This window comes from Oncorhynchus masou, chromosome 26 (assembly GCF_036934945.1).
Source record: "Oncorhynchus masou masou isolate Uvic2021 chromosome 26, UVic_Omas_1.1, whole genome shotgun sequence".
Taxonomy (NCBI): domain Eukaryota; kingdom Metazoa; phylum Chordata; class Actinopteri; order Salmoniformes; family Salmonidae; genus Oncorhynchus; species Oncorhynchus masou.
In genome coordinates this window covers 19,433,241-19,457,928 of record NC_088237.1, presented here as the reverse complement: position 1 = coordinate 19,457,928, position 24,688 = coordinate 19,433,241, and the positions used below count along the sequence as shown (strand labels likewise).

The window sequence follows — 24,688 nt, the reverse complement described above, 5'->3', positions numbered from 1 at the left end:
GATGGAGTCCGTTCAATTTATTGTGTGACGTTACAAAAAAGTTTGTTGGCCATAGAAGCAGGGAAGTAATATTTATGTTGTCTGGACCTGTGAGTGTTATCAGTTCAGGAATGCTTTAGCATGAGGGAGGAAGAGTTGACATATTGTCAGCATCACTGATATATTTATCTCAGTGTATTTTAGTTCAGTCAGTGTTCCATGTCTCTGTCTCTTCCTCCTCAGGACCTGCAGTAGGACACAGCTGTATCAGTACAGTCACTGTACAGTCTGACTGAGGGAGGGAGGTTTTTGTACGGCTCTGTATCACTGTGTGAACACATGTTTACTATTGGGGTAGTGTAAACTCTGACAGTAGTAATCTCCTGCATCTTCAGCCTGGACTCCACTGATGGTCAGAGTGAAGTCACTATGAGTTCCACTGCCACTGAATCTAGATGGAGTCCCAGACTGAAGTGTTTTAGCATAGTAAATAAGGAGTTTAGGAGCTCCTCCAGGTTTCTGTTGATACCAGGCTAGGCGGGGATAAGTGCCTCCTGCGCCATGCACATTACTGCTGGTTTTACAGTTCAGAGAGACTGACTGTCCTGGGAGAACAGCTTTCACAGCAGGAGTCTGAGTCACAGTGTACTGTCCACTGGATTCTGAAACAAAGAGAAAACTAGTAATTATACATCACCAGGAATAAATAAAACAATATCAACAACTGTCCAGTTAACTCACTGTTTACTTTTCAGTAAACAAACATACTGTAGAACTTTCTTTTTTTTACCCTTGATGTTGAATGCAAGTGTGCAAATGAGGATGGTAAAAAATGTCATGGTTGTTGTGGGTTCCGTTGTCATGAAGGACAGCTCTCAGTCGGTAAGTGTTAAACTCACAGGGATATAAACACTCCCAGAGCACTGAAGCATGTGCTGCCAATGCAAAGTGTTTTATGTAAATAATGTTCCTGTTAAGGCCACACATTCAGAACTGTTAAACATGTAACTATTTACAGATTATACAGACACAGACTATTTTATAATGGTGTAAATACCTTATACTGTAAATCAGTGATCCAAGGTGAACATTTAATTATCTTCATTCTTCAGTAGATTATACTTCTAACCCAGGATTAACAATCCCTATTGTATTATACAAGTACTTCAGTACAATCAGTCCCTATTGTATTATACTAGTACTTCAGTACTTCCCTATTGTATTATACAATCAGTCCCCCTATTGTATTATACTGGTACTTCAGTACAATCAGTCCCTATTGTATTATACTAGTACTTCAGTACAATCAGTCCCTATTGTATTATACTAGTACTTCAGTACAATCAGTCCCTATTGTATTATACTAGTACTTCAGTACAATCAGTCCCTATTGTATTATACTAGTACTTCAGTACAATCAGTCCCTATTGTATTATACTAGTACTTCAGTACAATCAGTCCCTATTGTATTATACTAGTACTTCAGTACAATCAGTCCCTATTGTATTATACTGGTACTTCAGTACTATCAGTCCCTATTGTATTATTCTAGTGCTTCAGTACTATAAGTCTTTGTTACATTATTCTAGTATTTCAGAACTATAAGGGTGGAACTGAGAGTGTTCTGTGTGTTGGTGCTCACTCTTGTGTGAAGGAGGTTTTTGTACGGCGAATTCACCAGAATGAATCACCGTGGTGGACATTTGGAAGCGGCACAAAACTGGTGCTGAAAAGTAAGTACACTTTTTGTCTTCTATTATACAAAAAAATGAATTCTTGCTATTGAACAAAGTTATGACATGTTTTGTTCTCCAGAGGAAATACTTTTAGGCTATATCTTTTTAGAAATGCATGTGGACAGATTGGCAGATTGGTAGAGGGCAGAGAAGTGAGAGAATTGTTCACATATCACCAAGTTTATTTGGTAAAGTATTCTGACATGCGATTTAAAAAGATCACATTTTGATATAAAGGATTGCATATCTCCTCACTGTTCTGTCAAGATGTAGCAACTACTATTTCTAATATAAAAGCAACACTTTGTATTGTCATCATAGTCGATGTTAACACTGACATGGCTTAAAGTTGAACGTCATCTATAGTTTTGAATAGTATTTTGAGGTCATTGTGGCTTGTGTCTCAGAGTAGATTTGACTAAATTGATTTGGAGATTTACACTGTAAATAGTCATTCTGATTATTAAATCGGAATATGTGATATCTCTTTACAGCAAGTCTCTGTATAAATAGGGGCCATTTACCAGACACATTAAACCTAGTCCTGGACTAAAAAGCAAGCTCAATGGATAATCTTCATTGAAAGTGCTTTTAAGTCTTGGAAACCCCCTCCTAGTGTCCTCGAAACCATCTCCTAGTGTATTGTTGCTCTTGGTGGCTAAACTGTAGAGCATGAATGCAACATACTTTTTTCTGATGGATTGTTTTGTCCAAAAATATTTATCTTTTTGCCCTTATCTTTATAGATTCCTTGTTTTGTTGTTGTCAGTTGTTCAAGGTACTGTATCTAATTGTTTATCCGGTGTGTATTGCCTCTCCTCGCCTCCTCTCTCTCTCTCTCTCTCTCTCTCATATGCTCTCGTCTCCTCTCCTAATATATTCCATCAAGGAGTAGTACTAGCTGACCCACCTCTCTCATCTCTCCTCTTCTCCAGCTGGTCCCTCTGTCAGGCCCACAGTGTCTCTGCTCCCCCCATCCTCTGAGCAGCTCTCTGGGGGCTCAGCTACTCTGGCCTGCCTGCTGAGTGGCTACTCCCCCCAGGGGGCGATGGTGAGCTGGGAGGTGGACGGAGCGGAGGTGAAGGAGGGGATCCTGACCACCACAGAAGAAGAGAAGGGCGGCCGCTACAGCTGCAGCAGCACCCTGACCCTGAGCAAGGCACGCTGGGAAGAGGGGGAGGTGTACACCTGCAGGGTCGCCCATGATGACACCAGTGATGCGGCCGCCTTCCGTAAAAGTCACTGTAGTGTCTAGAGACAGGAGAAGCCATTGTAGGGGGCAAGAGAGTCCCCACATGGTGCTAGTTCTGGAAACATTACTGTTTTACAGCTGAATGTTACAGCATAATAGTGAATAGTATCAGTAGTGCTGTGTGCTAAATGAACTATTTTGTTCATGTCTTCTTGCCTTTGAATTAAAATAAAGCTTGTTTTGATTGAAAACTAACCCCAATTGTTCATTTAATCATCACTCCAGTCATCACTATTTCATAAATAGGCAGCACATTTCATACTAATTGATATCAATCAGGTTCTATCGTTTCAGCATTGTAGCATTTAGCTCCTCTCATGTTTTCAAACATAATTAAAAGGACATCTGATCCAACAAATATTCTGCAATCATTTCTACAACTAAATGATCCTGTTATACTGTAGCACCAGTACCAGTGATGATAATTAGTGATATTTGATAATAAACCTCTAAGATCTGCTCTCAGAACTCACACTGCCAAACAGTTTCTTTCCATAACATATATATTCATCATGTTTTATTCCTAATATGATTTTACTAAATTCAATGTTTTTGCTATGGTTTTCAATGTGGGGGTCCTCTCTACCTCCAAGCCCCGGGAACAGAATGAACATCTGGTGACAGTGCTGCTCTATTCTGGGACAAGCAGAACCACCCAGCCCTGTCTATGTAAATCTCAGTTTCACTCCCACAGTTCCCAGTCTAGTTTCAATTTCACTGCCTGGGGGGGAGTGGAGGCTGAAATGTTTCAAATTTTTTGGACTTCTGCGACTCGGTGGGGTTACTTTTTATATTTACACTGAGTTGTCATGACAATATGGCAATAATCATCTGTAATTTAATCAGGATATTGATGATGATAATGATGATAATGATAACAGAGAACATTTTGTCTGAATTATCGCTTTCTAATCACATTGTCAAATGCCAGAGTTGATCTCCTCTACAGTACGTCCCAGCGGTAGCAGTATTGTCACTGTGCAGTCTGACTGAGGGAGGTTTATGTGCTGCTCTTTATCACTGTGTGAATACTGGACCACTGTGGTAACTATGACAGTAGTAATCTCCTGCATCTTCAGCCTGGACTCCACTGATGGTCAGAGTGAAGTCACTCCCAGATCCACTGACACTGAATCTAGATGGAGTCCCACACTGAAAAGTTTAGGAGTTTAGGAGCTCCTCCAGGTTTCTGCAGTAGATGGTTATTTCCATGCACATTACTGCTGGTTTTATAGTTCAGAGAGACTGTCTGTCCTGGGAGAACAGCTTTAACTGCAGGAATTGGAGTTAAAGTGTACTGTCAACTTGAAAATGTATATAAAACACATTTAAATATTAAATAGATATTGTAATAAATAGTTTGGAATATACATTAAAGCCATATATATTATTATTTTGTGCATCTTGAATGATTTCTTTCTATAATATAAAAAAATATTTAGCATTGTAACCTTCGTCTGAAGAGGAGAGGCGAGAAGGATCGGAGGACCAATATGCAGCGTGGTAAGTGTCCAATGGTTCTTTTAATGAGAAATACTCAACATGAACACAACTGATACAAAAACAATAACCGTGAACCGAACGAAAACCAAAACAGTACCGTGTGGTGAAAAAAAACAGACACGGAAACAAACACCCACCAAACAAACAGTGAAACCCAGGCTACCTAAGTATGATTCTCAATCAGAGACAACTAATGACACCTGCCTCTGATTGAGAACCATACTAGGCCGAAAACAAACATAGACTGCCCACCCAAGTTCACGCCCTGACCATACTAAATAATGACAAAACAAAGGAAATAAAGGTCAGAACGTGACAGCAAGTGTCCAGATGAAGATGGTGATAAAAGTCAGGGTTGTCAAATCAAATTTTATTTGTCACATACACATGGTTAGCAGATGTTAATGCGAGTGTAGCGAAATGCTTGTGCTTCTAGTTCCGACAATGCAGTAATAACCAACAAGTAATCTAACTAACAATTCCTAAACTACTGTCTTATACACAGTGTAAGGGGATAAAGAATATGTACATAAGGATATATGAATGAGTGATGGTACAGAGCAGCATAGGCAAGATACAGTAGATGGTATCGAGTACAGTATATACATACGAGATGAGTATGTAAACAAAGTGGCATAGTTAAAGTGGCTAGTGATACATGTTGTTGTTGTGGGTTCTGTTGTCATGAAGGACAGCTCTAAGTCATGAAGTGATAAACTCACAGGGATATAAACACTCCCAGAGCACTGAAGCATGTGCTGCCAATGCAGAGCATCATCACTAATCAAATAAGCTTCTGGTATTTTCCAGAATAATAAAAAAAGTGAATCATCTTCCTGGTTAGCACCCACATTTATAACTGACTGAGGGACCTTACAGAAGCTAGGTCATTTATTCTTAAAATATGTGAGACATTACTAGTGCACATAGATGGAGTCCGTTCAACTTATTGTGTGACGTTATAAAAAGGTTTGTTGGCCATAGCAGCAGGGAAGTAATATTTATGCAGTCTGGACCTGTGAGTGTTATCAGTTCAGGAATGCTTTAGCATGAGGGAGGAAGAGTTGACATATTGTCAGAATCACTGACATATTTATCTCAGTGTATTTTAGTTCAGTCAGTCAGTGTTCCATGTCACTGTCTCTTCCTCCTCAGCACCTGCAGTAGGACACAGCTGTATCAGTACAGTCACTGTGCTGTCTGACTGAGGGAGGTTTTTGTACGGCTCTGTATCACTGTGTGAACACCCAGACACTGTTGGAATTGTGGAAACTCTTACAGTAGTAATCTCCTGCATCTTCAGCCTGGACTCCACTGATGGTCAGAGTGAAGTCACTCCCAGATCCACTGCCACTGAATCTAGATGGAGTCCCAGATTGAAGTGTTGTAGTATAGTAAATAAGGAGTTTAGGAGCTCCTCCAGGTTTCTGTTGATACCAGGCTAGATGGTTATTTCTATGCACATTACTGCTGATTCTACAGTTCAGAGAGACTGACTGTCCTGGGAGAACAGCTTTCACTGCAGGAGTCTGATTCACAGTGTACTGTCCTCTGGATTCTGAAACATATTAAAAACACAATGAATTATTAAATACATATTGTAATAAATAGTTCTGAATATACATATTAAAGCCATATATATTATTCCTTTGTGTTTCTTTAATGATTTTTTCGACAATATGAAAAACAAATCTTAACACTGTAACCTTGAAAGCAGAGTGCCAGTATCCAGATGAAGATGGTGATAAAAGTCATGGTTGTTGTGGGTTGTGTTGTCATAAAGGACAGCTCTCAGTCATGAAGTGTTCAACTCACAGGGCTATAAACCCTCCCAGAGCACTGAAGCATGTGCTGCCAATGCAAAGTGTCCTCACTATGCAAACATACTTTTTTGGTCCCACAGGGATACTGTAGTTGAAGGGATCTTTTTCTTTTTTGGGATTAGGTGGGCGGATCGCATCCAACTTTTAGTTGCATACACCACCTACTGTACTGGTGTGTGAGACCATTCACGGCCTACCTACATTATATTATTTGATTAAATAATACTACATTGTGAAAAAGGAAAAGGACAATGACGCCACCATCTATTAGCCCTCTCTAAAAAATCCACCACCTATTCCACTATTTAACCCTACCTAGTCCTACTCAAGACCAACGGTCTGAGAGGACATATCACTACCACTCAACAACCCCCGCAGCTGTTCTGCAGTAAATCCTCGCAATCCGCTGCCGCCACAACCACTCTTTTCTGTGACTTTCAATCCATTTCTGCAGTACAATTAACAACCATGGCTATAAATGCTCAAAAGCCCACCTTACTGAAGCACATATTCCTCCAATCACTCTCTCTTGTTCTCTGCCTACTCACAGGAATCCTCTCAGGAACCCTCACCCTGTACCCATCTTCCTCTACCACTCTCTTCACTGCTTCGGCATACAACACTTTCTGTACTTCTCTAACCCTGGCAACCTCAATCTGTCTTTCTCTCACCCCCACAACTAACACACACAACTTTCTTCACAGATACCACACATTCCTTTGTCTCATGCCCTCCTGCACACTTCTCACATCTAGGCATCTCCCTCTTACACACTGCTACAACATGCCCATAACCTTGACACCTCCCTGCCTGTGCCATTAAACCCCTACAACTCATCCAGAACGCCGCAGCCCGTCTGGTGTTCAACCTTCCCAAGTTCTCTCACGTCACCCCGCTCCTCCGCTCTCTCCACTGGCTTCCAGTTGAAGCTCGCATCCGCTACAAGACCATGGTGCTTGCCTACGGAGCTGTGAGGGGAACGGCACCGCAGTACCTCCAGGCTCTGATCAGCCCCTACACCCAAACAAGGGCACTGTGTTCATCCACCTCTGGCCTGCTCGCCTCCCTACCACTGAGGAAGTACAGTTCCCGCTCAGCCCAGTCAAAACTGTTCGCTGCTCTGGCCCCCCAATGGTGGAACAAACTCCCTCACGACGCCAGGACAGTGGAGTCAATCACCACCTTCCGGAGACACCTGAAACCCCACCTCTTTAAGGAATACCTAGGATAGGATAAAGTAATCCTTCTCACCCCCCCCTTAAATGATTTAGATGCACTATTGTAAAGTGGCTGTTCCACTGGATGTCATAAGGTGAATTCACCAATTTGTAAGTCGCTCTGGATAAGAGCGTCTGCCAAATGACTTAAATGTAAATGTAAATGTACCTAAAACACTTCCTACCTTGACTTTATCTGGTAACGACTCTTTATCAAACCTCAGCATGACAGATAATATCTTCTCAGTTTCCCCACCAGATTTACGTCTCACCAAACGGTGGGCGTCACAGACACCAGGAATCTTCCATTTCAACTGCTCCTCCTCCACTTAATTCCTCCGATTTTATCACTCCCTTCAACGAGGCCCTGCACCGCAGAGAAAATCACGTCACAATTCTTGTCCCTAATCTCGTTATCCCGAGCGCCCTCTACCTCTGGGCAGTACAAACACAATAAATCATCAGGAGTCCACTCTGAATTAACCAGCTCAACAGTCCCCAACCTCCCCTCCACCCAGCTTGACACCACATATGGTTCAGCCAAACAGCAAAATCATCTTTACAATACGAGGTGATCCTCACCGCAAGCACTTCACCTCACTCTCAACAAGTTCTACCTCTGAACAACTGGAGCACATATCCTTGTTGTTGAACATAACACCCACCTTCCTCACTACTTCCCTCTACACTCAACTACTTCCCTCTACACTCAACTTCTTCTCAGCAGTCATCACTACACCTGCCACTTCATCCTCACTCTCGTCATTTTCCATTTCCTCCGCAAGCTCTTCTAAAAGTTCTGTGCGATCCTCCATTCCATATTTCCTGAAAACATATTCCATGTCTTTCCTTTTTTCCTTGTCCATCATCTTCTCCTTCACCAGATCTTCCAGAAGGCTAGTACAATCCCACACTTCATATTTATTCATAGTATGTTTCCTTTTTTTCTTGTCCTCCATCTTTCCATCTGACAGAATATCAACCCCTCATCCTCATCCTCCGCACTCATTTAAAACAACTGGGCGTTGAAGGGATCTGTGTGAACAGAAGTATGTTAAAGGTAGAGGCTGATTGTCGAGCCAATCATGGCCTTGATTGGTAAACAAGGCTCATCTGAGCTCAATCAAAGGCTGGGAAGGTTCTGGAAGGTTCTGGCTGGGCGTGGCAGGAGAAAGGTTATGCCTTGACAGAACCTTAGGTGGTTTAAGTGGCTTATAATCATGTTATATAATCTCAAAGTAAAGTGTCTTATATGTCCAAACCCTGAATGCTGATTGGCTGTCGGACATGGTATTTGAGACCGTATTGCACAGGTATGACAAAACATGTAATTCCGTTGGTAACCAGTTAATAATAGCACTACGGCTCCTTGGGGGTTTGTGATATATGGCCAATATTTATTTTATGGGTCTTTGGGCACCAATGATGTACTAGTCTGTCAGTTAACTAACTGTAGCCCATCTGTTGCTCTGCACAATTTGTGTCATCCTCCTTTGTCCTCTTTCATCAATGACTAAATTTCAACCACTTTCCTGTCAATTTGTAAGTCGCTCTGGATAAGAGCGTCTGCTAAATGACTTAAATGTAAATGTATTGGCTGGATGTGCTTTGGGTGGTTGACCATTCTTGATACACACAAGAATGTTGCAGTTCTTGACACACTCGAACCGATGTGCCTGGCCCCTATCACCATGGCCCGTTCAAAGGCACTTCAATATTTTCTCTTACCCATTCTCCCTCTGAATGGAACACATACACAATCCATGTTTCCTGTGTCTCAAGGCTTAAAAATCCTTCTATAACCTGTCTCCTTCCCTTTACTTACCCTGATTGAAGTGGATTTAACAAGTGACATCAGTAAGGGATCATAGCTTTCACCTGGTCAGAATGGTCAGACCTCAATCCTGTAGAAAATGTGTGGGCAGAAATGAAGAAGCGAGTGTGAGCAAGGAGGCCCACAAACCTGACTCAGTTACACCAGCTCTGTCAGGAGGAATGGGCCAAAATTCACCCAACTTATTGTGGAAAGCTTGTGGAAGGTTTCCCTAAACATTTGGCCCAAGTTAAACAACTTAAGGTGGTACTGAGAGTGCTCTGTGTGTGAAGGTGCCCAGTCTTGTGTAAAGGAGGTTTTCGTACGGCGACTTTACCAGAATTAATCACTGTGGTACACTTTTGGAATCGGAAAAAAACTGGTGGTAAAAAGTAAGTATATTTTTGTCTTCTCTCATAAAACAAAATGTAATCATGCTGTTGAACAACATTGTGAGTTGTTATCATCTTCTCCAGAGGAAAAATGTTCAGGCTATATCTTTTTAGAAATTTCTGTGGACAGATTGGTAGATTGGTAGAGGGCGGAGTCACCAAAGTGAGTATTCTAACATGCGATTTAAAAAGAGCACATTTTGATATAAAGTATTGCATCACATCCAATTGTTCTGTTGAGATTTAGCAACTACTATTTGTATAATATAAGCAACACTTTGTATTTTTTTCATGGTTGATGTTAACACTGACATGGTTCAAAGGTGAACCTCATCTATAGTTTTGAATAGGATTTTGAGGTAATTTTGTCTTGTGTCTCAGAGTAGATTTGACTAAGTGTATATGGAGTTTTACACTGAGAAATACAAAATCTAAATATGTGATATCAGTTTACTGCATTTTTATGTAGAGTTAGAGGCGGTTTGCCAGACACATTAAGCAAAATCCTGAAATAGAAAGAATGCTCAATGGATAATCTTCATTGAAAGTTATTTTAGGACTGGTCTTCATCTGTGTCCAGGAAACCCCCTCCTAGTGTTTTGTTGCTCTTGGTGGGCTAAACTGTAGAGCATGAATGTAACATCTGATGGACCATCTGGTGGATTGTTTTATCAAAAATATTTTCAGAGTTTGTTTTGCCTTTATCTTAACCTTTCGAGCGACAACATTCCGCTGAAAATGCGCGTGAAATTCTAAAATATTTTTTAGAAATATGTAACCTTCACACATTAACAAGTCCAATAGAGCAAAGGAAAGATAAACATCTTGTTAATCTACCCATTGTGTCCGATTTCAAAAATGCTTTACAGCTAAAGCACAACAAACAGTCAGAGCCAAGTCACAAAAACACACAGCCATTTTTCCAGCCAAAGATAGGAGTCACAAAAAGCAGAAATATAGATCAAATTAATCACTAACCTTTGATGATCTTCATCAGATGACACTCATAGGACATCATGTTATACAATACATGTATGTTTTGTTCGATAATGTGCACATTTATATCCAAAAATCTCAGTTTACTTTGGTGCCTTACGTGCAGTAATGTTTGGATTCCAAAACATCCTGTGATTTTAGCAGAAATACTCATAATAAACATTGATAAAAGATACTAGTGTTATTCAGAGACTTCTGCTTAATGCAACCGCTGTGTCAGATTTCCCAAAAACTTTACGGAAAAAGCATCATCTGAGAACGGCGCTCAGAGCCAAAAACAGCCAGAGGAATATCTGCCATTTTGGAATCAACAAAGTTAGAAACAACACCATAAATATTCACTTACCTTTGATTATCTTCATCAGAAGGCACTCCCAGGAATCCCAGTTTGACAATAAATGACTGATTTGTTCCATAAATTTCCATAATTTATGTCCAAATAGCCACTTGTTGTTAGCGTGTTCAGCCCAGTAATCCATCTTCATGAGGCGCGAGCATTTCATCCAGACCAAAACTCGAAAAGTTCTGTTACAGTCCTTTAGAAACATGTCAAACGATGTAACATAAAACATCAATAATGTTCCAACCGGAGAATTCCTATCTTCAGAAAAAGCACTGGAACGAGAAGTAACTCTGTCGGGAACGCGCATCATGAGACCGAGGCTCTCTGACTCAAACCACTGACTCAAACAGGTCTCATGAGCCCCTCCTTTATAGTTTCAAAAGGCAGTTGACGTCTAGTGGAAGCCCTAGAAAGTGCAACCTCATCCATATCTCAATGTGTACTCGGTAGGCAGAGCTTTGAAAAACTACAAACTCAGATGTCCCACTTCCTGGTTGGATTTTTCTCAGGTTTTCGCCTGCCATATGAGTTCTGTTATACTCACAAACATCATTCAAACAGTTTTAGAAACATCAGAGTGTTTTTTATCCAATACTAATAATAATATGCATGTCGCCTTCACGGTACACGTTCCCCAAGGGCACCCCCCCCCAAGCTCAACTCAAAAGATGGTGCACAGAATGCAAAAATATTCTTAGAAATATTTAACCTCCACACATTAACAAGTCCAATAGCTCAAATGAAAGATAAACACCTTGTTCATCTACCCAGCGAGTCAGATTTCTAAAATGTTTTACGGCGAAAACATAGCACATATGTTTATCAAACCACCACTAGGAAACATACAATATGTAGCCACATTGTCATGCAAAAAGCACAATCACAAACGCAGGATTAAAAGAAAAATAATTCACTAACCTTTTGAAAATCTTCATCAGATGACAGTAATAGGACATGTTACACAGTACATTTATGTTTTTTTCAATAATATGCAATTTATATCCATAAATCTCCGTTTACATTGAGCCATGTTCAAAGAATGCTACAGAAATGTCCGGAGAAATTATAAATAGCTCCGACAGATAACGCCAGATAACAGCAATACACATCATAAACTTTGGCTAAATATACATGTTCTACATATAGTTAGAAATATACACTGCTTCTTAATGCAACCGCTGTGTTACATTTATTTTTAACGTTACAGAATTCGTTCACTAGGCAATATTCTGAGGCGGCGCTCAGGCATAAGCAATATTTCTCTGCTATGTTGGAGTCAACAGAAATACAAAATTACAACATAAATATTCCCTTACCTTTGATAGTCTTCGATCAGAATGTAGTGGAAGGAGTTATACTTACCTAATATAACGTTTGGTTTCAGTTCGTGTGTCTTTGTATTAGCATATGCTAACAGCTTCAGGTGAAATACACCAAAAAGGAATTCTGATCACGAACAGTTGCGCATCCAAACTTCAAAATTACATATTATATGTCGACTAAACTGGTCAAACTAAGTGCAGAATCAAGCTTTAGGATGTTATTAACGTACAAAACAATTGGCGATTCAAACAAAAGAATGCAACTCTCCTCAGATGATGTGGAACAAAGAGTCCCTTTGTGCCAGGATGCGCAGCTAAATTCTGGTGACACTTCAGTATTTTGCCCGCCAACCGGTCAAAGCTCGCGGGATTTTTTCCATTCCACGTCTCATTGAAAGAACACAGCACGCTGAAGACACAGAAACTGTTCCCAGATCCGTAGCTGGTTGGGAAGGGTGGGGGCGATGACGTCAAAGTTGGGACAACTTTCCTGATGAGAGAGAGAGTTTGGGAGAATGGCTGCCCTGTGAGTTCTGCTTTACATACAGACATAATTTGAACAGTTTTAGAAGCTTTAGAGTGTTTTCTATTAAATAATCATTATTATATTATATGCATATATTAGCAATTTTGGACAGATTTTTTTTCTGTTTACTATGGGCACACAATTCCTCCAAAGTGGGCAGTATTGTGCATAGCCTTAACTGGATATATTAGCATCTGGGACAGAGTAGGGGGCAGTTCACTCTGGGCACGCTATTCATCCAAAAGTGAAAATGCTGCCCCCTATCCCAAAAAGGTTAATAGATTGTGTTTTGTTGTTGTCAGTTGTTTTCAGTACTGTAGCAAGTTTTTTATCCTGCCTCTCCTCTCCTCTCCTCCTCTATAATATTATATAGTAGTAGTAGCTGATAGAATAATTTGTATGTTTAAAGTGATGACTAAGATAATTCACCCTGATACTGTATTACTGTGTGTGAAATCCATTAGACACATAAGACTATAAATTGATCATGAGTGCAGCTTAGGCAGGATAGAATTATGACATTGTGTTCCTTTTTAGCTATGTAAGCAGGGTGTAGTTGCGACAACAAAGGATAAGAGGAGCTATCGACAGACAACTTGTGCAACTGTGAAACCAATAACAGAAGATTCTGTCCTCACCCAGGGTAGTGGAAAAGTACAGCCTGTCCGACTAGGGAGTAGCCCATGATAAGAACTTGTGTGTGTGTATAAAAAGACTAGCTCTGCACTAGAAGGGCAGAGCGCTCTCTGAATAAAGAACTGACCATTTGTATGCTGGGACTCTATCTGTTTCTTAATACTGGAGATTTACAACCTCCAAGATACAGATAGAGTTATCAAACAGTTAGAACATTGGGATAGAAATTCTCATGACAGTAGCTAACCCTCCTCTCTCCTCTCTACTCTTTCATCTCTACTCTCCTCCAGCTGGTACCTCTGTCAGACCCACAGTGTCTCTGCTCCACCCAGTCCTCTGAGCAGCTCTCCGGGGGCTAGGCCACACTGGTCTGCCTGCCAGCTGAGTGGCTTCTCACCCTAGGGGGCAATGGCCAGCTGGGAGGTAGACGGGGTAGAGGTGACAGAGGGCGTCCTGACCACCACAGAAGAGAGAAGGGCGACTGCTACAGCCACAGCAGCACCCTGACCCTAAGCAAGGCACGCGGGGAAGAGGGAGAGGTGTACACCTGCAGGGTCACCCATGACGACACCAGTGATTCGGGCGCCTTCTGGAGATGTCACTGTCGTGACTAGAGACCCGAGAAGCTATTGTAGGGATCTACAGAGTCCCCACATGTTGCAAGTTCTGGAAACAGTGTTTTAGAGCTGAAAGTTACAGTATAATAGTGAATAATATAGTTAGTGCTGTGTGCTAAATTAACTATTTTGAGATTAAAAATCCAAGATGGCGTAGCAGTCAGACGTATTTGTCTTTTTGTGTCCCATGTATATATTTTTTTTCTTCGTACATATTTCATATGTATTTTTTATAGTTTTAACCTCAATTTCAACCTACTCTCCTGCAACCCGCCTCACCCAATGTGGTATGGATCTGCTATTTTCTATTCTTTAGAACCAGAGCCCACAACAGACGCTAGCCAGCTAACTAGCCACTAGCTAGTAGTCAGTTAGTCACTGCTAGCGGTCATCATCAGGGTGGCAGGGTAGCCTAGTGGTTAGAGCATTGGACTAGTAACCGGAAAGTTGCAAGTTCAAATCCCCAAGCTGATAATGTACACAACTGTCATTCTGCCTCTGAACAGTCAGTTAACCCACTGTTCCTAGGCTGTCAATTGAAAATAAGAATTTGTTCTTAACTGGCTTGCCTAGTTAAATCAAGGTAAAAAAAATCAGCTAATCTCAGCCCAGTCAACTCCTACCAGTCTGCACTGCGCGATTCACCCCAGAGCATATCGGACAAGTTTTTCTCTTCCACATCTCTGGATTACTACCGCAAGCTCTGAACCTTTTCACCTGGATCATCGCAACAAGCTAGCTAGCTACTATCCAAGTGGCTACTACTGGCTAATGTTAACATTGGAAGCCTCCTCCCTAAGTTTGTTTTATTCACTGCTTTAGCAGACTCTGCCATCCCGGATGTCCTGGCCTTGTCTGAATCCTGGTTTAGGAAGACCACCAAAAATCCTGAAATTTGCATCCCTAACTATAACATTTTCCAACAAGATAGAACTGCCAAGGGGGCGGAGTTGCAATCTACTGCAGCGATAGCCTGCGGAGTTCTGTCATACTATCCAGGTCTGTGCCCAAGCAATTCGAGCTTCTACTTTTAAAAATCCACCTTTCCAGAAACAAAAGTCTCTCAACATTGCCACTTGTTATAGACCACCCTCAGCCCCTAGCTGTGCCCTGGACACCATATGTGAATTGATTGCCCCCTATCTATCTGAGCTTGTACTGTTAGGTGACATAAACAGCGACATATTTCACACCCTGTCCTACAATCTAAGATAGATACCCTCAATCTCACACAAATTATCAATGAACCTACCAGGTCCAACCCCAAATCCGTAACCATGGGTACCCTCATAAATTTCATCCTGACCAACTTGCCCTCTAAATACACCTCTGCTGTCTTCATCCAGGATCTCAGCAATCACTTCCTCATTGTCTGCGTCCGTAATGGGTCTGCGGTCAAACGACCACCTCTCATCACTGTCAAACACTCCATAAAACACTTCAGCGAGCAAGCCTTTCTAATCAACCTGGCCCGGATGTCCTGGAAGGATATTGACCTCATTCCGTAAGTAGAGGGTGCTTGGTTATTCTTTAAAAGTGCGTTGCTCAAAATCTTAAATAAGCATGCCCCATTCCAAAAGAAATTAGAACCAGGAACAGATATAGCCATTGGTTCACTCCAGGCCTGACTGCCCTTGACCAGCACAAAAACATCCTGTGGCGTACTGCATTAGCATCGAACAGCCCCCACGATATGCAACTTTTCAGTGAAGTTAGGAACCAATCTACACAGGCAGTTAAGAAAGCTAAGGTTAGCTTTTTCAAACGGACATTTGTGTCCTGTAGCACAAGCTCCAAAACGTTCTGGGACACTGTAAAGTCCATGGAGAATAAGAGCACCTCCTCCCAGCTGCCCACTGCACTAAGGCTAGGAAACACTGTCACCACCGATAAATCCACGATAATTGAGAATTTCAATAAGCATTTTTCTATGGCTGGCCATGCTTTCTGGCCACACATCCCTACTCCGGTCAACAGCTCTGCACCCCCCACAGCAACTTTCCCAAGCCTCCCCCATTTCTCCTTCATCCAAATCCAGATAGCTGATGTTCTGAAAGAGCTGCAAAATCTGGACCTCTACAAATCAGCTGGGCTAGACAATCTGGACCCTCTCTTCATAAAATTATCTGCCTCAATTGTTGCAACCCCTATGACTAGCTTGTTCAACCTCTCTTTCCTGTTTTCTGAGATCTCCAAAGATTGGAAAGCTGCTGCGGTCATCCCCCTCTTCAAAGGGGGAGACACTCTAGATCCAAACTGTTACAGACCTATATCTATCCTACCCTGCCAAACAGGGTAGGATAACAACCAGATCACTGACCATTTCGAATCCCACCGTACCTTCTCCACTATGCAATCTGGTTTCTGAGCTGATCATGGGTGCACCTCAAGGTTCTAAACGATATCATAATCACCATCGATAAAAGACAATCCTGTGCAGCCGTCTTTTTCAACCTGGCCAAGGCTTTCGACTCAGTCAATCACCACATTCTTATCGGCAGACTCGACCGCCTTGGTTTCTCAAATGACTGCCTCGCCTGGTTCACCAACTACTTCTCAGACAGAGTTCAGTGTGTCAAATCGGAGAGCCTGTTGTCCAGACTTCTGGCAGTCTTTATGGGGGTGCTACAGGGTTAAATTCTCAGGCCGACTCTTTTCTCTGTATACATCAATGATGTCGCTCTTGCTGCTGGTGATTCTCTGATCCACCTCTACACAGACGACACCATTCTGTATACTTCTGGCCCCTCTTTGGACACGGTGTTAACTAACCTCCAGATGATCTTCAACGCCATACAACTCTCTTTCCGTGGCCTCCAACTGCTCTTGAATGCTAGTAAAACCAAATGCATGCTCTTCACCCGATCGCTGCCCACACCTGCCCGCCCGTCCAGCATCACTACTCTGGACAGTTCTGACTTAGAATATGTGGAAAACCACAAATACCTAGGTGTCTGGCTAGACTGTAAACTCTCCTTCCAGACTCACATTAAGCATCTCCAATCCAAAATTAAATCTGGAATCGGCTTCCTATTTTGCAACAAAGCATCCACTCTTGCTGCCAAACATACCCTCGTAAAACTGACTATCCTGCCGATCCTTGACGTCGGCGATATCATTTACAAAATAGCCTCCAACACTCTACTCAGCAAAATGGATGCAGTCTATCACAGTGCCAACTGTTTTGTCACCAAAGCCCCATATACTACCCACCACTGCGACCTGTATGCTCTCGTTGGCTGGCCCTCGCTTCATATTCGTCGCCAAAACCACTGGTTCCAGGTCATCTATAAGTCTTTGCTAGGTAAAGCCCTGCCTTATCTCAGCCGCTGGTCACCATAGCAGCACCCACCCATAGCACGTGCTCCAGCAGGTATATTTCATTGGTCACCCCCAAAGCCAATTCCTACTTTGGCCACCTTTCCTTCAAGTTCTCTGGTGCCAATGACTGGAACGAATTGCAAAAATCACTGAAGCTGGAGACTTATATATTCCTCATTAACGTTAAGCATCAGCTGTCAGAGTAGCTTACAGATCATTGCACCTGTACATAGCCCATCTGTAAATAGCCCATCCAACGACCTCATCCCCAGATTGTTAATTATTTATTTTTGCTCCTTTGCCCACCAGTATCTCTTCTAGTATCTCTTGTATCTCACATTCATCTTCTGCACATCTATCACTGCAGTGTTTAATTGCTAAATTGTAATTGCTTTGCCACTACGGCCTATTTATTGCCTTACCTCCCTAATCTTACCTGATTTGCTCACACTGTATATAGACTTTTCTATTGTGTTATTGACTGTACATTTGTTTATTCCATGTGTAATTCTATGTTGTTGTTTGTGTCGCACTGCTTTGCTTTATCTTGGCCAGGTCGCAGTTGTATATGAGAACTTGTTCTCAACTAGCCTACCTGGTTAAATAAAGGTGGAAAAAAAATCTTGCCTCTGAGATAAAGATTGTTTTATTTGAAATATAACCCCAATAGTTGATTTTATCATGATTCCTGTGATCACTATCTTATGAATATGCAGCACATTTCATACTAATTTACATCAATAATCTTTTTCTATTATTTCAGCATTGTAGCATATCGCTACTCTCATGTTTTCAAACAGAATGAAAAAGGCATCTGATCCAACAAAAACTCTGCAATAATTTCTACAACTGAATGACCCTGTTATACTGTAGCTCCAATACAAGTGATGATAATTAGTGATATTTGATAATAAACCTCCTCTCAGAACTCACACTGCTAAACAGTTACTTTCCATAACAAATATATTTATAATGTTGAATTGCTAACAAGGTGACAGTGTTGCTCTATTCTGGGACAAGCAGAATCAATAATCCCTGTCTATGCAAATCTCAGTTTCACTCTCACAGTTGTCAGTCTAGCAGTTGAACAGTTTAACTAAGTGAAATACCCTGGGTTGGGCCAGATGTGAGGAAGTGGACTGGTTTAACATCTATGGTGGATGCACCATGTAATTAATAGACAGATAAAATGGTTATTATACTTTATGATAATAGCATAAAGTGTATGTATCTACATATATGTGTCTCAAACACATCATGTCTCATTCACAGATTTAACAGCTCATGAAAATGGTTAATGCATGCTAGATGATCACATCAATAACTGGTTATCATCAATAACATCCCTATTCTTTTTCCTTCTGTACATCTTACTCTGCATATGGACTGGTAATGTGTTCCAAAACGACAAATAACTTTTATATAAAATTTCAGTTCATGAACCAATATAACAAGTTACAGCCATGATGATGATGATGATAATGAAGATTAGGACAGTTATGACGATGTTGGAGAACGTGTGATTTGTATGATACTTTCTAGCCATTTTCAAAGTTGACCTCCTCTACTGATCAGTCTTCCATGTCACTGTCTTCCCCTCAGCACCTGGAATAAGTCCCTGTTGTAGCAGTAGAGTCACTGTGCTGTCTGACTGAGGGAGGTTTTTGTACGGCTCTGTATCACTGTGTGAACACCCAGGCACTTAAGTAGTGTGCACTCTGACAGTAGTAATCTCCTGCATCTTCAGCCTGGACTCCACTGATGGTCAGACTGAAGTCAATCCCAGATCCACTGCCACTGACTCTAGATGGAGTCCCAGACTGAAGGGTTTTAGCCCAGTATATCAGGAGTTGAGGAGCTCCTCCAGGTTTCTGTTGATACCAGTGCAAATAGTGTCCATTGCCCTCACTGTATACAGCACTGCTGGTCTTACAGCTGAGACTGACTGAGTGTCCCACTGAAATAGTTTCCACTGCAGGAGTCTTGAGTCACAGTGTACTGGCCTCTGGACTCTGAAACAGAGATGGCATGTAGAATTAGCATTCAATTGTTCATTCATTTGTCCTCATAGCATATTAACATAAACTGTAATGAGGTAATATAGCCTAATATTGCAATTTTCCTGAACATTTTCTGAAAAATATATTATCTTGGAGACAGAGGTGCAAGTATCCAGATGAAGATGGTGCTAAAAGTCATGGTTGTTGTGGGTTCTGTTGTCATGAAGGACAGCTCTCAGTCATGAAGTGTTAAACTCACAGGGCTATAAACACTCCCAGACCACTGAAGCATGTACTGTTCTATATGGAAATAGTCCAATATGTGAATAGGCTTCTTGGACAGTCAGACTGATGTGATGTTAAAACATGATAGCTATCTAATCACTGAAATGATTTCTGATATAAGTGCTGAATGGGGACTGATATATTGATTATTGACTGACAAATGGATCATATTGTTAATACTGTGTTATTAGACCAGATAACATTGGCTTTCTGTCTCTTTGCAGTGGTCAGGATCAGTAACTGCAATCTGTTTTTTTGACTGTGATTCTGCTGACTGACTCTGTTTTTCACATTTTGTTGCATCACAAATTAAGATTGAAAAATATATATAAACGCAACATGTAAAGTGTTGGTCCCATGTTTCATGAGCTGAAATATGTATTTATTTATCCGTTAATTTACCAGATAAATTGACTGAGAACACATTCTCAATTACAACATCTACCTGGGGAAATAAATAAAAGATCACAGAAATGTTCCATATTCTCTCAAAGAAGCGGTGTCATGCCCTGATCTGTTTCACATGTTTTTGTACTTATCTCCACCCCCCTCTGGGTGTCACCTATCTTCCCAATTATCCCCAGTGTATTTATACCTGTGTTCTCTGTTTGTCTGTTGCCAGTTCCTTTTGTTCGTCAAGCCTACCAGCGGTTTTCCCTTTGCTCCTGTTGTTTTCTAGTTCCTGTTTTCTGGTATTGACCATTATTTCTTCCTTGAGCCTGCCTGCCATTCTGTACCTTGTCACACCAGCCTAGATTATTGACCTCTGCCTGTCCAACCCTGAGACTGCCTGCCATTCTGTACCTTGTCACACCAGCCTAGATTGTTGACCTCTGCCTGCCCAACCCTGAGACTGCCTGTAACGGTTTTCTGTAGATGAAGGAGAGTCGGACCAAAATGCAGCGTGTAGATTGCGATCCATGTTTAATGAAAAAACGTAAAACACGAATCAATACAAATACTACAAAACAAAAAGAACGTAACGAAAACCGAAACAGCCTATACTAGTGTAAACTAACATAGAGACAGGAACAAGGACACTAAGGACAATCACCCACGAAACACACAAAGAATATGGCTGCCTAAATATGGTTCCCAATCAGAGACAACGATAATCACCTGACTCTGATTGAGAACTGCCTCAGGCAGCCATAGACTAACGCTAGACATCCCACAAAACCCCAAGACAAAAACACACCACAATAACCCATGTCACACCTTGGCCTGACCGAATAAATGAAGAATAAACATAATATATTTCGACCAGGGCGTGACACTGCCTGCCATTCTGTACCTTTTGGATCTGGATTACTGACCTCTGCCTGTCCTTGACTTGTCATTTTGCCTGCCCCCTGTTCTTGTAATACACTTTTGTTACTTCGACACTGTCTGCATCTGGTTCTTCTCCTGAAACATGATAAGCTGATTAAACAGCATGATAATTACACAGGTGCACCTTGTGCTAGGGACAATAAAAGGCCATTCTAAAATGTGCAGTCATGTCAGACAACACAATGCCACATATGTCTCAAGTTTTGAGGGAGCTTGCAATTGGAATGCTGACTGCAGGAATGTCCACCAGAGCTGTTGCCTGAGAATTGAATGTTAATTTCTCCATCATAAGCCGCCTCCAACGTCGTTCTAGAGAATTTGGCAGTACGTCCAACAGGACACACAACTGCAGACCACGTGTATGATGTTGTGTGGGCGAGCAGTTTGCTGATGTCAACGATGTGAACAGAGTGCCCCATGATGGAGGTGGGGTATGGGCAGGCAGGCATAAGCTACGGACAACTAACACAATTGCATTTTATTGATGGCAATTTGAATGCACAGAGAATGCATTAGATCCTCAGGCCCATTGTCGTGCCATACATCCGCCGCCATCACCTCATGTTTCAGCAGGATAATGCACGACCACATGTCGCAAGGATCTGTACAGAAGCTGTACAGAGCTGAAAATGTCCCAGTACTTCCATGGCCTGCATACTCAGTGGCAAATTTCAATTGGGCATGTGTGGAATGCTCTGGATTGATGTGTACGATAGGGTGTTCAAGTTCCCGCCAATATCCAGCAACTTTGCAAAGTCATTGAAGAGTGGGGAAACATTCCACAGGCCACATTCAACAGCCTGATCAACTCTATGCGAAGGAGATGTATCGCATGAGGCAAATGGTGGTCACACCAGATACTGACTGATTTTCTGCATTTACATTTTTGTTCAGTATAAAACACAACAATGAATGGAAGTTAAAACAGAGCGAAGTGCATAAAAGAGTTTCAAAGAGCAGGTTTAAAACATGTGCAGACAGTGATCAGCAGCAGTCCTCCAACTTGCATTTAAAATCTTCAATCAGAATATAATTATCAAATTACAAGACGAGCCAACAAAGCTACAAGAACTCTTACCAAGCTCAGTTATTTTGTTTGGAACATTATATAAATAAACAGTTCTGTGATCTCAGACATTAAAGTCCATGACCCTGTTGGGTGAACAAAGTGCTTAAATACAGGTAAATGGCACCTGCCCTTAAATGTCCTCATAGACAGACATGTACCAGTGAGTCTGTGACCTCACAGCTAAGGACGACCATCCTGCTAACTGATACAAGGTACAGTGATGTGTTAGAGGTATTGTGTTGGTTACTAATCTAACAGCATGATGGTGGAGTGTCTAGTATTAATATATTAATATAGTCCAACACAGGCTAGATAGTTTCTGCAACCAGGTCTTTTCTAGATTGAAAGGAAAATACTTGTTCCTTAAGGAAAATGTCAGCTTAAGTTTAAGCTTTTTAGTGAGCTGTTGAATGTAAAAGGAATTTCGGTAAGTCTGTTTTGGAATATACCAGATTTGAACGTTTGACGATAGATGGGTTCACGGTTCTCCATGAGATACTCAAGAAAAATGTGTTCAAATTATATAAGGAACCAATGAAGGACTGAATACAATCTAACAGATTTGAAAATCTAACAGATCAGAAATAGATATTGTTGTTCAGCTCTACCACACACGGTGTCATTATACTGGATCATCTCCTCCCCTCAGCACCTGCAGTAGGTTCCAGCTGTATCAGTACAGTCACTGTGCAGTCTGACTGAGGGAGGTTTTTGTACGGCTCTGTATCACTGTGTGAACACATGTTTACTATTGGGGATGTGTAAACTCTGACAGTAGTAATCTCCTGCATCTTCAGCCTGGACTCCACTGATGGTCAGAGTGAAGTCACTCCCAGATCCACTGCCACTGAATCTAGATGGAGTCCCAGATTGAAGTGTTGTAGCATCGTAAATAAGGAGTTTAGGAACTCCTCCAGGTTTCTGTTGATACCAGGCTAGAATGTAATTTGCATGCACATTACTGCTGGTTTTACAGTTCAGAGAGACTGACTGTTCGGGGAGAACAGCTTTCACTGCAGGAGTCTGAGTTACAGTTATCTGTCCTCTGGATTCTGAAAAATGAATTAAAAACACAATTAATTATTAAATACATATTGTTTTGAATATACATATTAAAGTCATATATATATATTATTCATTTGTGTACATATCTTGAATGATGTTTTGTGCAATATGAAAAATCTTAACATTGTAACCTTGAAAGCAGAGGGAAAGTGTCCAGATGAAGATGGTGATAAAAGTCATGGTTGTTGTGGGTTCTGTTGTCATGAAGGACAGCTATCAGTCATGAAGTGTTCAACTCACAGGGCTATAAACACCCCCAGAGCACTGAAGCATGTGTTGCCAACGCAAAGTTTCCTCTCTATGCAAATGCAAGGCAGATAATGTATGCCTCATTTTGTAACATATGGGATATACAGTGCCTTCAAAAAGTATTCAGGCTCCTTGACTATTTACACATTTTGTTAGGTTACAGCCTTATTCTAAAATGGACTAAATCGTTTTTTTCCCACATCAATCTACACACAATACCCTATAATGACAAAGCAAACACAGGTTTTTTTTAAATCTGAATGCCTATGTAAATAAGGTAATTAATTTTTTAATTTTAAAAACTTTTGCAAGAATGTGTAGAAACCTGTTTTCGCATTAACATGATGGGGTATTGTGTGTAGATTGCTGAAGATCTTTTTAGTGAATCCATTTTATAATAAGGCTGTAAGGTAACAACATGTGGAAAAAGTCACGGGGTCTGAATACCTTCTGAAGGCCCATGTTGACTGCAATGCTTACCACAGTTATGTCAAGTTGGGTGGTAGTGGATCTCTACTCCGAGTGGCTCATTCCATCTCCTCCCTCCCACAGATGGTCATTTGGATTGCGATCTGGTGACTGAGCAGGCCACTGCAGTAAACTGAATTCACTGTCATGTTCATGGAGCCATTCATGGACAATCCTAGCATTGTGGCATGGGGCATCATCCTGCTGAAGAAAAAAAACAGATTGATACAGATCGATACACTGCTGCCATGAAAGGATGCACCTGATTGGTAATAATGTTCAGATATCCTGTGGCATTCAAACATTGCTCCACTTTTTTAAAAGGGGCCCAATGTGTGCCATGAAAACACACCCCACACCATCACACCACCAATGTTGACATGCTGCATTTTGGATGCATGTACTCATGTGGTTTTGTCCATAAACTAGTCCTCCAGTCAGCGTGAAACAGCAAGAACCGGATTTAATCAGAACAAGCAATATTTTTCCATTTCTCCAGTGTCTAGTGTTTTCATTCCCACTGCAACCTCAGTTTCTTGTTTTTCGCTGAAGAAGTGGAACTCTGTAAGAATGTCGGCTGCCATACCCCATTCGTGTCAAGTCACGACGAGTTGTGCTTTCTTTTATGGGTCATTGAACACCAATGTTGTACCAGCCTGTCAGTTCACTAAGTGGAGCCCATCTGTTGCTCTGCACAATTCATGTCAGCCTCCTTTGTCCTCTTTCATCAATGACCCGTTTTTG

At 41.4% G+C, this 24,688-nt stretch overlaps 2 gene segments (V, D, J or C); one reads left to right on the top strand and one right to left on the bottom strand.

Moving 5' to 3' along the window:
• On the bottom strand, positions 1 to 23,431 carry LOC135514984 (Ig kappa chain V region 3547-like). The segment is given in 2 exon segments: positions 1 to 641; positions 23,359 to 23,431. Coding segments are annotated over 2 exon segments (411 nt in total).
• Positions 841 to 3,162, top strand: LOC135514576 (Ig kappa chain C region, B allele-like). The segment is given in 3 exon segments: positions 841 to 861; positions 1,577 to 1,712; positions 2,651 to 3,162. Coding segments are annotated over 3 exon segments (477 nt in total).
• Positions 23,432 to 24,688: the final 1,257 nt, after the last annotated feature.